At 44.6% G+C, this 14,437-nt stretch overlaps 1 protein-coding gene across 1 annotated transcript; it reads left to right on the top strand.

Moving 5' to 3' along the window:
* Positions 1–52: 52 nt before the first annotated feature.
* LOC117854211 (uncharacterized membrane protein At3g27390) lies at positions 53–3,510 on the top strand. Its single transcript, XM_034736514.2, has 10 exons — positions 53–582; positions 737–845; positions 997–1,189; positions 1,283–1,419; positions 1,605–1,893; positions 2,002–2,108; positions 2,234–2,405; positions 2,492–2,687; positions 2,795–3,035; positions 3,148–3,510. The coding sequence occupies exons 1-10, from the start codon at positions 489–491 to the stop codon at positions 3,377–3,379; spliced, it is 1,770 nt and encodes a 589-aa protein (XP_034592405.1). The 5' UTR covers positions 53–488; the 3' UTR covers positions 3,380–3,510.
* The last annotated feature ends 10,927 nt before the right edge of the window (positions 3,511–14,437 follow it).

The following is a 14,437-nucleotide window of genomic DNA, read 5'->3' as shown; positions in this document are numbered from 1 at the left end:
TATCAGCAGCCCGAAAGACTCGCTGTATGCCTTTGTGGTGCGTTCAAAGTTCTATGTACATATCCTTCCAAGTGTTTCTCCTCTAATCTCTACATATCTTTGACCCGAAATGAAGATACTGATGTACGAACAGCTGCTTAATCGGCATTGTCATGGGAAGGCTCGCCGCTGGATGGTGGGCCGACATACCAATAGAAAATGGCAGGCTTCAGGAGCGTGTGGCCCATGCAAACCAACACGCGTCAAGTCCCAGCGCTTCCACAGATCACAGCACACCGCCCCTGATTCTCTGTCCACCTCCTCCAGGCTTCCGAGCTCTCTGACTCTCTCTCTCTCTCTCTCTCTCTCTCTCTCTGCTTTTCGTTTACTTGCTCCCGGCTTCGTTGTGCTTGTTGCCTCTTCTCCCAGGACAGAGGAAGAAGAAGGCTGAAGGAAGAAGACAAGGAGGCGTCTGTGCTCTTGGCCCACGGGGCGACTGGCCGGGATCCATGCAGGTCCCCGTGGGCTTTCTCGGCAAGCTCTGGAGCTTCGTGTCCTTCCTGCCTTTCTTCATCCTCCTGCTGCTCCTGGGCTCCGTCAAAGGTAACAGCAGATGTAGCATACACCCCTTTAATGTCTTGTGGATAATTACAGCACTCTGTTCAGAGCTTACCGTTTATGATGATGTGTATGTAGTTCAGACTGAATGCTAATGAGGTATGTAAACGGACGGTTTACTGTCTTTCCCCCCCTGCAGCGGTCCTGATCGGTCCGGTTGCGGCCGCCATTGTTTTCTGTGGGAACTCTGCGGTAATTATTGGCTTGTGGCCTGCACATTTCGTCTGGACATACTACTGCGTGCTCAAGTAGGGTAACTTCTTTCACTTTGGAAAACTTGGCATGAATTCTAGCAGCAGATTATATATTCTGATCCAATGTAATGTGGAACTAGTATTAACTAATTTCTCTTGGATAAGACAAGTGAAGGCTTCATTTATAAAAATGCGTATTTTGCAGAACCGAAAGGATTGGGCTAGTGTTGAAGATCCTTATCGGAATATTGTTGCCATTACCCCTACTCCTATTGCCAGTACTTGCTATTGTTGGGAGCCTGCTGGGTGGTATAGGCTATGGAGTTTTTGTTCCCCTTTTGGCAACCTTTGAGGCTGTTGGCGAGGGTGTCACGGACAAGCTGGCTCATTGTTTTATGGTATGCATGTGCCTGTTGAAGTTCATATAGGATTCTCCATTTTCTTTTATTGGTAACTGTCATGAACAGTGTTACAAAATCACCTCATTTCAGGATGGAACTGCTAGTACAATATCTGGAGCTTGCACAGTCGTTCGCGATGTCACTGACTTCTGCATCCACTCTTACTTCTCCTTCATGGATGATCTCGTCGAGAAAATGGGGGATGATGAAACCCCTCTTGACATCAAGTATGTTTTAACTTTCCATTTCCTCTGTTTTGAGTAATCAGATACTGGGGAATGTTACATCTTATTCAGAACCCAATGCTAACTATGCATATCTTCTGATCAATTGTACCTGTACCCTCTAGACATGCACCCTGATAAGAATTATTTGTGTGCATTTACTGATATAACTTGGTGGTTTTGCGAAGGTTGTCTTATCTACCACGAAGCACGGTCGTTGCCTTTATTGCTGTTCCAGTAGATGTACTGATGATAAGTGCAGTGGCTTTGTGGAAAAGCCCATGTATGTTGTTGAAAGGATGGCAAAGGCTATGCGAGGATCTTGTTGGAAGGGAAGGACCATTTCTAGAAACTGTCTGTGTGCCTTTTGCTGGTTTGGCCATTATACTTTGGCCGCTTGCTGTGATTGGGGGAGTAATAGCTTCATTCTTCAGCAGCTTCTTGTTTGGTTTTCGTGCAGGACTGATTGCTTATCAGGTCTGTTTAGCATCTTCTCTGATGGAGAAAGTGTCCTTACAGAATATTCATATGCAGAGTATGTGTGACGTGATCGTTAGTAATATATGACAGAATGATTATATGCAGGAGGCTTCTTTCCAGATGGGACTGGCATACATGATTTCAGCAGTAGCAATTTTTGATGAATACACCAATGATTTGCTTTACCTAAGAGAAGGCTCATGTCTTCCGAGGTATGTTTCGACAGCTATTTCCACCACTTGGCAGTTTTCTATTGAAACTTGTTCACTCATTTGCATGGCATTGCCTCCATGCATAGAGATTTTTGCATTTAGTCGGTAACCACTTCGACAGACAGGCCCAAATACCGAAAAGGAGATACCCAGAAGTGTGAGACTGGCCAGAACAAGGAAAGGTACAACGCAACGGCTGAACCTGCAGAGAGGCAACATGGCTATAATAAGCATAGAAGGGTGTTGCACCGATCAAAGACGTTCATGCAAACCATCCAGCGACTAAGACCAATTCAGGTGAATCTCTCTTCATCTTGCACGATCTATATCCCCGTTCTAGCAATTTAGATTTACAACTCTCCTTTTTTCACTTTACTATGCAGATATGGGATTGGTTCTTCCGATCCTGTGAGCTCAATGGAAGGATATTACTGAGTGAGGGTCTGATCACTGCTGGAGATATGGAGGAATATATCACCGAAGGAAAAGGCAAGAAATTAAGCATCAAACTGCCTGCTTGGTGCATTCTTCAGTGCCTAATACGATCTGCAAAATCAGATTCACCCGGTTTGCTCATATGTACGATACTAAGACTACCTACCTAACATATGACTATCCACTTTAAAAATTCATGATATCAGTCCTGCTCATCTTTGTGGTTCACCGTGTCTCATCTGTTCTGGTAGCTGATGATGTTGAAGTGACAAACTTCAACTGGCCTAAAGACAAAGTATTTGACTGGATGCTTGGACCACTTCTGGTCATCAAGGAACAAATGAAGAAACTAGATATCAATGAAGACGAGGAGATGTGCTTGAGGAAGCTCATCATGACGAACAAGAACGAGAAGCCATCCGACTGGGACGATTCAGGTTTCCCATCGGATGACAATATAAAGCGAGGTCAGCTGCAAGCAATAATCAGAAGGTAAGAACGCACCATCAATGAGATGACTAAGTTTAACAATATGTCTGAAGCTGTTCGATAAAAACAATATGTCTGAAGCAACTCCCAAGTCAACAAACTCATTGATTCACAGGTTGCAAGGGATCATGGCAAACATGTCCCGAGTACCAAGTTTCAGGAGGCGGTTCATCAATCTGGTCAAGGCGTTGTATCTGGAGGCGATCGAGGCTGGAGCCATCGATGGATCACGGGATGTGAAACGCAGAGTGAAGGCTGATGTTGCTTCTGGGAAGAGTGGGGAGGAAGGCACGCCAGATGTCGCTGGTTCGTCTAATGATCCGTTAGGGAACATTGACATGGTTTGATACTGCAGTATGTACAAATTTCTCTGAAAATTTCAGTATTCACTCTTCTGGGCCTTGTTTTAGTTGTGCAATGTATCTCTGGTACACGGATTATGTGACTTGTGAGTAGTATAATCCATTTTATCTGTTCACACTCTCTAGACCCAGACGAAGAAAATGGAACGACCATGTTCAACGCCAATGCGACTTGTGCCATTGTAGTTGGTTGGGCAAGAAATTGCAATGTGCTCTGTCGCATGGATTTCACTGTACCACGGCCCTTCTATACCAACTACATTGGAGTCGGTATAAACCTATGTACCGACACACCATCGGTCGGTTGGGGAGGGGGCGACTGCGCGCGGCGGCGTTTGGAGGGGCGACTGCGCGCGGCGGCGTTTGGAGGGGCGACTGCGCGCGCGGCGCCGATTGAGGGGCGAGGCTGAGGGGGCGAACGCGCGCGGCGGCGTTTTGGAAGGGGGCCACCGCGCGGCGGCATTTTGGGAGACGCGGGGAGCGCGCGAGGCGGCGTGAATTGGGATGGAGGGGGCGGCGGCCAGAAATTGGAGAAGGGAGCTAGGGCTAGAAATTGGAGAAGGGAGCTAGGGTTCCGCTACCTGGGCAATGTTTCGAAGTAAACTGGCTGACTGGTGGGCCGTCGAAGTAAACTGGCTGACTGGTGGGCCGTCTAGCCGAAGCTTGCGCGCGAGACTGGGCTGGCGAGTGCGGGAGAAGAAAGAGGCCCGGTCCACATGTACCGATGCATGGTTCGACCGTAGTATTAGGAAATCCCGACCCATTAGACGCAGAGCTGTACCGACTGATGGTTCGATATGCGTCGTGTCGATCCTTGGATCATCAAGCGTACGGCAGTGAAATGAAGACTTCAAAAGAACAAAAAGAATCGTGCGCTCTTTGTACGGTTCGGATGTAGATCAGCTTCAGTTGCAGCATGGCTCAGATGTGGCTGGAGCTGTGCTGTGCCGAGACGAGACGAGACGTGGACGTGATGCGTGTGGTGAGGTTAGGTCTCTTGATGGCGGTGAGGTCAGGTCAAGTCTTGATGACCCCTGAGTTACCTGTAACTGATGACCAGGCCCGTACCTAGGTTTTTGAGGCCATGGCGCAATTCACAAAATGGAGCCTATATTTATAAAATGCAAGTAAGCAAAGTATATTTAGACTTTATCATGTAACTACCATAAAAATTAGAATCGAGTCATAGACAAATCCAATCTCCAAACGCCAACCCTACCCCTCTGTTCATGTTTGACAAGATAAAATAATAAATACAAAATACAGTTTAGTTTATAAGTAAATTATTTTTGCTTGATTGATTGCAAACAAACCATGGAGCGGGTCACCACATACCTGCACCGGTTGATGCTTGTTGGGTTGGGCCTGGCCAGCTTAATTTCAATGCCACGGAGACATCGCGGCCCCTCCGTGGCTTGCTGGACGACGCGGCGTCCATGGCGGCGTCACTCGATCGTTAGGACTCAGATTCAGGCGTAAACCGTCGGTTCTACTTCAGATTGTGTTTTTGTTGGTGAGATAGGCGGAAGGAATGACGACGAGATGACGGATCGGCGACAGGAATTGCAATCGTCAAAAGCAGGCAACGGAGACTCGCGTTGAAGAGGGGGCTCCTATGCATATTCCGGAAGGTGGATAAGCGTTGCATAGCAGGGTCTACTAACGGCCTGTTAATCCGTCAAATTGGCTGACCTACTAATTTTTTTTTAGCGTTGAAACCGGCTGGAGGACAACACCTTCTAACATGCACCTTGATTTTCGTGCAAAATGAAGATTCGCAGGAAAAATCCGTAGTTTGCAAACCAAGTGTCCAAATCAAATTCCAATTGAACCATGATGTTTCTTACGATGACATCTAAAAAAAAATAAGACCACACTTGACCATTGTTTGAATCAAATTATTTTTGAACATTTTTCGAATATAATAACATTTTATTGATGTTGACCAACATTTTTCTTTTTAACATTTTTTCTTTAACTTTTTTAATGTACTACATTTTTCTTTAACATTCACCAACATTTCTTAACATTCGTCAACATTTTCTTTAATTGTTACCAACATTTCGTGATATTAATCAACATTTTTTGTATGCACCAACATTTTTCTTCAATTTTTTTTACAAATGGTGAAGCAGTTATTAAAATTTTTTGAAGTACTCCTTGAAACAGTACATAAAAATGTTGAAGTAGATATTAAGAATGTTGAAGTAGCACATTAAAAATGTTGAAACAATACACAAAAATGTTGAGTAGTTATTAAAAAGATGTTGAAATAGTACATTAAAAATGTTGAAACATTAAAATAAAAAAATTAAAATAACATATTGGAGCTCATTGTGTTGCATTAATTCTAAAGTATATTTTGGTTTACGGATTTCAAATCGGATTCATGGTTCAAGAGAAAAAATCATTTGAAATTTGAAACTCGTTTAACATCCCATCCGCCCCCACCTCTCCCATGGCGACACGCGTCCTGTACTTGGTTCACCCATGCAGCGGTATGCGCCTGCTCCACATGCTGCTTCCCCAGTGCAGATCAATCGCACACGTTCATCAAGATTTGCACTGATCTCAAACAATGGAATATATATTGATTTAAATCTCCCGGAAGATGGATAGAATTTCCACGTTGAGAGGTATACGGAGGCCCTAAAAATTTGGGGGCCTGGTTCAGTCGGCCCAGTGCACTGGGTCATATACGAGCCTGCTGATGAATAATTGAGATGGTTTGATGGCCATTGCTGCAGTAAGCGTACATGTTCATTCCCTCCCTGTGCGCCTACGTAAGAGGCAGCCTCTTCTCTTCTCCAATGCGCGAAACAAGCACAAACACACAAGGTTCCTGCAACTTCTACTGCTTCTTCTTCTTGCCATCTCCTCCTGGTTGGGGCGCACAACAACTTGGGCCTAAGTCCCAAGCAAACTTACAAGGCCTAAGGCCCGACAAAAGGTGATGCAACACCTTGGCAGATTCTGTACATACATTTGTTTCAATGATTCCTGTTGACTTTAATGGAAGTTTTACATGGGACTAGTGCCATTGGAAAGTATATCTTCTCAACTTTCCATACATATGTAGAACGTCCAAAACGGGCTCCGTATGTGATCTAGGCGTCAATTCTAAGGCGCACTGCTCCTGGACTTCGAGGTGGACTTGAACTTGATATAGTTTGGGTCTCCAACTTGGCTTGGACGTCCCCTGGCCCTCTCCGCCTCCATACCTCTCTTCAAGTACTTCATGGTACTCTCCATGATTCCTAATTATAATAATATCTTTAGGTAGCAATCTACCTCAACATGTCTGGGATGGCAATGAGGAGGAACCAATTGCCGAGGAAGGCAATGATGGGCAACAAGACGAGATATAGCAATTATTATATGTAAACATGATTTGAATTCTCTACTTATCAAAATTATTGGGAATTAATAGTTATTTCGTTTTTCAGCCATCTGGATCGAGCAGCAGGCCTAAACGGAAATGAGGCAAGAAGAAGAAGTTAGAGGGCCGTATCATCATCACGGAAATTGATGAAGATGGTGAACCAATTGCTCCACACAATGCTAAGACCAAATTGGTGAATCAAATTGGGTTTATTGTTAGAGATAACATCCCAATAAGCTTTCAGAATTGGAAAAGCCCTGAAATCAATGAGAGCATCGCTTCCACAAGCACGGTCCTCATAAGCGTGGTCCTTGAGCAAGAGAAGGAAATGATATGGGAGCAGATAAAAGAAAACTTCACGTTCGAAGGTGTAGATGAAGCAACAGTGAAAGATTGGAGCTTTCGGAAGGGTGCAATTGCTTTTTAGATGTACGGGAAGAACCTGAACAAAGACTACATAAAGAAGTGCCTTACACCAGATTTCACAAAGCACCCGAAGTTAAGAGATCACTGGGATTTGTTTGTGCAGTTCAAGCAGTCGCAAAAGAGCGCTAAGGCAACTAAAACCAACATCGACAATGCTCAGAAGAAGAAATACTTTCATCGTCTTGGGCCAGGAGGTTATAAGAAGGGGATCATGAAATGATAGAGGATGGAAGATAACATAATTGCTAAGGGAATAGTACCGCAGACTCTCGAATGGCCGGAGCTGCAAAGCATTGGTATTATGGTCATGGCGGCACACTCAATCTCGAAGATGGATCATTTGTGTTCGGCCAAGAATTAAGAGAAGCAACTACGAGTCTTGTTGAGTTAATAAAGGCATTGGCCGAAGGATCTTTCGTGCCTGATCGAGAGAAGGACGAGCTGACTATGGTACTAGGTAATCCAGAACACCATGGACGTTGCCGAGGCAAAGGAGTAATTGCATGGAAGTTTGCCTTTCGTGAGCACATTGATTCCTATAGATGTCGCTAAAGAAGTAAGGCCGAACACGTACGACAACTGCGAGAGTTGCAAGAACACTAGCTTTGACAGAGGCAAGAATGGAGGAAGCAATCGACTAGCATGTGGCTCTAGCTCTTAGCAAACAAGCTAGTGAACAAGCAGTTGCAGCATTAGGGGCTAATGTCGACGTAAGCCCCTCTCAGCGTCGAAACAGTGTCGCTTCCACGGAAGCCCTAGCTGGAGGATCTTCTGACATATTTGAGGACAACTAACGCAACCCCATGGATGACATCACTGGGAGAGCCCCTTGTGAGCTTGTTGCTCCCGTGAAAAACAAGCTCATCGTGTTGGCTTATGGTGTGGCTGAACAACCTACACAAGACCAAACAATTCATGATGTGGATATTCTAGCTCGCGATTACACCAAAGTTGGGGTGGACCGAGTGGTCAACGGTTGGGATGACCTGGAACTGGAGATCCGACGGTTGGGATGACCTGGAGCTAGAGATCCCTGAAGGCGACGAGAAAAAGAATCTAGGAGAAGCCATCCATGGTTGGATTCTATGGCCCAAGTGCTACATAAGGATTACGCAGCCGAATCCCCCGACGTTGGGATCATCTCCTTAAAGCTCAAGGGCAAGATCACCTACGCCATCTGCCAGGGCACCCTCTCCACTACCAGACAGGGATCCTAGCATGAGTCCACTAGCTGTCGGCCATACATCTATGGGCCCACCGGGAGGCTTGGACAGTCCTATAATACAGGGCTGTACACTGAGACGTGTCAGACATGGAGACTACGGTGCTGGATGCCGTGGTCTACGTGGAGGACAAGGACTAGTCGAGGATTAGGAAACTACTCGTAGCAATTAGAGTAGGACTCTTTAGTCGAATCTGACTAGCATTCTTGTAAACAACCGACCTGTAACCCTACCCCGGCAATATAAGGTGAGGCAGGGACCCCCTTCCAAACATCATCAATCAACACAATCCAGCCAACACACAAGATGTAGGGTGTTACGCGACATAAGCAGCCTGAACCTATCTAAATCATGTGTTCGAGTTCACCTTCGAGTTCCTGATCTCGGTGAGCCCCACGCATAAAACACTGACATTAGCTGATAGGGATCCTAGCATGACTCCACCTTCCCCTGTTATGAGCATGGCTACACGGTGAAATATGCCTTTAGTTTCTCCTACTGCGGCTACGGAGAAGAAGCAGAATAAACCGAAGGAGAAGCAACCGGAGCCCAAGAAACCTTATGATATGACTGATGCGGAACTCCACGCAGTAGTGGATGATGAGGTTAAAGCTCACTTCGCACCAAAGCCTCCCGTGAAGAAAGATCCACCACTTGATAAGGTTAAACTTTGAGCTTTCATTAGAATCATGGAGAAAAAGGCAGAGAAACCACCGCTATCTGACTATGACCGCTCAATAACAAAAACTTTTCAGAAGAAGAAGAAATGTGGGTCAAGTATTCAACAGCTCGGAACCCAATCCAACCAATCGATTTCCCCGCTCTAGGTGCTTTCGGAGTTTGATCAGAACCTGCTTCAATTCGCCAAAGATACAAATCTCATCCCAGCTCAACTTTGAGGGGAGGATCATGTCCCAAAGAAACCTGGGGCTGCTATATGGAAATATAAGTTAGGGAAACTGCTTGTGTGGCCGCAATTGGTGGACCGTCTTTCAACGAATAGCCTTGGGCAAATTTTACCGAGAACCGAGAGGCGAACCGAAAAAACTGAGAACCGAACCGAATGTACCGAGAACCAAAATCTCGGTTCCCTATTCGGTTCTCATTTCCTTGGAACCGAACTTTGTTCGGTTAATTCGGTTCTTCCCCTCGATTAACCGAACTAATCGAGGAACTGAGGCCTAATAAGCCTAATAAGGCCCACTAACTGCGTAACCCTAGCTCCCTCTCCCTCCCCTCGGTCAGTCCGTCACCCGTGCCGCCCTCTCCCGCTCGGCTCCTCAGCCTCACCCATCCGCGCCTCACCCTCCCTCCCAGCTCCTCAACCTTACCCGCCCCGCCCCTCCGTCCCGGCTGGCGCCGCCCCCTCCCAGTCCCATCCCTCTCCCCGCCGGCCGCCGCCTTCCTAGCCGTGGCACATCCCCGGCGGCAGCGCATCCCCAGCTGCGGCGGCCGGTGAGTCCCCACCCGCGGGCCGCGGCGCATCCCCCGTAGCGGGCCAGCGGCGGCCGGCGCATCCTTAGCCGGCAGCCACGGTGCATCACCGGCCCGGCGTCCTCCCGTGGCGCCAGTGTCCTCCCGGCGACCGGCGCGCCCTCCCGCCTCCCGAGACCCGGAGTCCCGGCAGCCCCCTGCGACCTCCCGCGGCGCCGCATCCTCGCCCGGAGTCCGGCGCGCCTTCCCGAGTTCCGGTGCGGCGGCCCCCCCCTGCGTCGATGATTTTTTTTGGAAGCCAGAGTTGGTCGGTTAGTTCGGTTCGGAACTAGAACCGAACCGAACTAAACGAAACCGAACTTCGTCGGTACCCGATTTTTGGAAGAACCGATCAGTACCGACTTTCATGGGTACCGAAGTACTGAGGAACTGAGGAATCGGTTCGGTTCGGTTCGGTAATACCGAATGCCCAGGGCTACCAACAAAGATGTACAAATTGCGCCACTAGTATATGGAGGCTTCAGCCAACAGGGTACTCATGCTCGAAGTTCGGATTGTGGATCAACATTATTTTTGTGGGGAAGACATTATAAATGTGCCGCTGGAGGAACTCTATTACCTTTACAATCAAGACACACTTGACAAGTCACTCATCAGTTCCTGGGTTCTGTAAGTCTTTAATTTGCTCTAACTTCAAAATTCCTGCTCTAGTCATTGTGCGATGTCTTAACTCCTATTCGATTTTGTATCATGCAGGATGAAGATTCAAACTTGCCGGAGGAAATGATACTATGACGTCGGCTTCATGGATCCAGATATTATAAATGAGTCAACTCTAAAAGATAGACCAAATCAGACCTTGAAGAATATATATAAATTCCTAGACAACCAACATTACAAGAAGTACATACTTCCACCGTACAACTTCAAGTGAGCGTGTTTCCCATCTCTTTTTTTCGAACTAGCCGTTAAACATAAGACTAACTAGCTTTGGCTATGCATATATGTACAACTTCCACTGGATACTCCTTGTTATCACGGTTGATCGAAGCGCAGTCTATGTCATGGACTCATTGAGGAAACCAAGAGGCCAATATAAAAACCTCATAGACATTCTAAACAAAGCATGAGCTCGCTTCCGTTGACATCACGCATGTGAATTCAAGGAGGAACTTGATGTCAAGCCTAAATTCCTGGTATGTGTTGAATTTCCACATCTCGTGACACTTCCTTGGACACAACAAATATTTCATAACTTCTTTTGCCATATATATAGTGTTTGAGACAGAATCCAGGAAATAATTTATACGAATACTACGTATGTGAGTTCATCCATGGCTTTGTATGTCCCAAGCGTATAACCGACCATGAATTCAGAGTACGTATACAAATTTTCTAATAATAAATTAGTTGTAATTGTGCAGACCCATTGATCTACTATATAATAATATTTGCCAATGATACAGATGAGAGACATGAAGGAAGCACTACTCGAGACAGAAAAAATCAGGGCAATTCAAGAAGAACTCAATGGATATCTTCTGGACGATGTAGTAAATCCACTGGGGGAGTTTCATAACGGTGGATCAAATTTGTATCACCGTCAGGACTCAGGTTCAGAATAGTTGATCCAAAATGTTGAACTTGGAAAGTTGATGCAATGTAATATTATTCATATATGTGTATGCACAATATGTTTTTTTATATATAATATTATCTCAAATGTAATATTATAGATAAATACAACTTTAGATATATATTAGCGTATTAGAACTAGTATACATAAAGGAAATAAATATGAAATACTAATATAGAATAAAGAAACAAAAAAGAAAATGGGTAAAGAAACAGAAAAGAAAAAAAAGAAATTAGTATCGGTTCGGGAGACCAACCGGTACTAAATTGGCTGCCACGTCGCAGTACCGGTTGGTTTCCCCAACTGGTACTAAAGGACCCCCTTAGTACCGGTTATTTGAACCGGTACTAAAGGCCCCCCTTTAGTACCGAACTAGAAATACTGGTTCCACAACCGGTACTAAAGGGGGGTTACGAACCGGTACTGAACGTGTTTTCACCAGCAGTGACGTATCAGACTGAGGTTGTTGTCATGAGTATATATATAGGGAACAAACCACACACATTTCATTGGAATATGAACAAAATACATGCCTCATAAATTCAAACAGAGGGTTGAGGTACATGTATCTAAATTTATTGTTTAATACTTAATGGTGCTAAAAAACCAAAATAATTAATATTTTAACCATGCAAAAATTAGTTCTTGTTTAATAACTCCATAGAACGTTATAACATTACTTTGTGACTTGACCACAAAACTTTATCACTTGACCATAATACATTACGTATCATGACAATGCATTATTACATTAATTTATCACTTGACCACAAAACACAGCATAATGGTTCTAATACATTACACAACATCATCTAATGGAATGTTAATAACCTTCCTGTTGATGAACGTCCCTTGGTTGTGATCGTGGCATAAGTATGGAGTGCCCTCTTTGGCTAATAGGATGCTTGGGTCAACCTCGACTGAAAATGGAGGAATATCATCGAACTGATCATAATATTCTAAAAGGTCCTGACGTGCTTCAATTTTATCCTTTGCCTTTTCCATATGTACCCAGGAAGCCAAGCGCGTTCACGTAAAGATTTTTCATCAGGTGCATCACATCGATTGCATTACAGACCTCAAGGACTTCCTAATAATGTAGCTCCAAAAATATAGACTTCTTCCACATGGGTGCATGTCCGTCCTCGTCGTTCAGAACAGGTTGGCTACCAGAGCCCTTGCCAAAGACTACCCTCACATCCTTTATCATAGAAAATACACGCTTACCATTACGGTGAACGGGCTTAGTACGTTTTTCTTCCGCCCCTTCAAAATGCTTCCCTTTCTTTCTTAACGGGTGCTTAGTAGGAAGAAAATCGATGATGGACCATATACACGACCTTCCTACAGTGTTTCAAATCCATGCTGCAAGTATCATCTAAACAGTGCGTGCAGACTCGATATACCTTGTTTGTCTGTCCAGACATATTACCAAGCGCCGGCCAAGCATTGATGGTTACGAAAAAATAATGCTCGTAGATTAAAAATCTCTTTTTTGTCCTCATCCCACACACGTACACCTTCTTCGTTCCACAACAGTAAAATTTCATCAACCAACGGTCTTAGGTAAATATCAATGTCGTTGCCAGGTTGTTTTGGGCCTTGGAGGCTTCAGGAACATTCAGGGCGGAAGATTGAACATACATAATGTCACAGGCTAAGTGCTATGACCACTACTGAATTCATCGAATGGATTGAATCCATTTGTACTTAAACCAAGCCATATGTTCCTTGCATCTTTTTCAAACTCAGGAAATTCTCTATCAATTGTTCTCCATTGGGACCCATCAGCGGGGTGTCTGATCATTTTATCTTGCTTACATTCTTCTTTGTACTAATGCATCAACTTTGCATGTGCCTTATTTGTGAACAAACGCTTCAACCGTGGTACTACAGGGAAATACCACATTACCTTCACAGGAACTTTCTTCTTGCTGGCCTGCCCCTCAACATCCAAGGGGTCATCTCGCCTGATCGTATAACGCAGCGCTTCGCACATAGGACAAGCCACCAATTTCTCGTATTCCTCACCATGATAGAGGATACAATCATTAGGACATGCATGTATATTTTGTACCCCAAACCTAGAGGGCAAACAATCATTTTTGCTTCGTATATTGAGGACGACAATTCATTCCCCTCGGGAAGCATTTTCTTTATGATTTTCATTAACTCATCAAAACCCTTGTCAGAGACTCAATTTTTTGCTTTCCATTGCAGTATTTCCAGTGTGGTACCTAACTTTTTGTGCCCCTGTTTGCAATCTGGGTACAACAATTTATTATGATCATCCAACATACGCTCGAACTTTTTTGACTTGTTCACATTCTCGCAGTCTTCCTTTGCATCTCGCAACACCTGACCTAGATCATCGATAGGACCTTCTGCCTCGCCCATCTCTTCTTCAGCCTCACCCATTGGAGCATTTGCAAAGGTACCTCCTTGAATCCAGTTAGGAATGTTGTTATCTTCTTCTTCATCATCATCTTTCATTATAACTCCTCTTTCCCCGTGCTTGGTCCAAATAAAATAGTTAGGCATGAATCCAGAACTGTATATGTGGGCATGAATAGTCTTTCTAGATGAGTAATCCTTCTCATTTTTGCAATTTCTGCATGGACAACAAATGAAACCACACAACGGTTTGTTGGATTCTCCAGATCGAGAAAACCATGCAAGCTATTAATGTACTCCATGGAGCATTTTTCTGCGTTGTACATCCATTGTTGATTCATTTACAAAGTATTACCAAACCAAAGATATTCTGATCATCCATACAATTATACATGGAACATAACAAATATGATACTAATACCATTACACTCAAATATTGCTGAAAGTTTAGATAGAAATACACAAATTTAAATTTCAGACCTAAACAACATGATACACTATGACAAACTCAAATGTTGCTGAAAGTTTAGATAGAAATACACAAATTT

This window comes from Setaria viridis, chromosome 4 (assembly GCF_005286985.2).
Source record: "Setaria viridis chromosome 4, Setaria_viridis_v4.0, whole genome shotgun sequence".
Lineage (NCBI taxonomy): Eukaryota > Viridiplantae > Streptophyta > Magnoliopsida > Poales > Poaceae > Setaria > Setaria viridis.
The sequence above is the reverse complement of the archived record's forward strand: the minus strand, read 5'-3'. Positions and strand labels throughout refer to the sequence as shown.

Coding starts and splice junctions, on each gene's coding strand:
- LOC117854211 (XM_034736514.2), top strand. CDS start 489: ATGCAGGTCCCCGTGGGCTTTCTCGGCAAGCTCTGGAGCTTCGTGTCC. Junction 846..996: donor ACATACTACTGCGTGCTCAA/GTAGGGTAACTT, acceptor CGTATTTTGCAG/AACCGAAAGGATTGGGCTAG. Junction 1,190..1,282: donor AGCTGGCTCATTGTTTTATG/GTATGCATGTGC, acceptor ACCTCATTTCAG/GATGGAACTGCTAGTACAAT.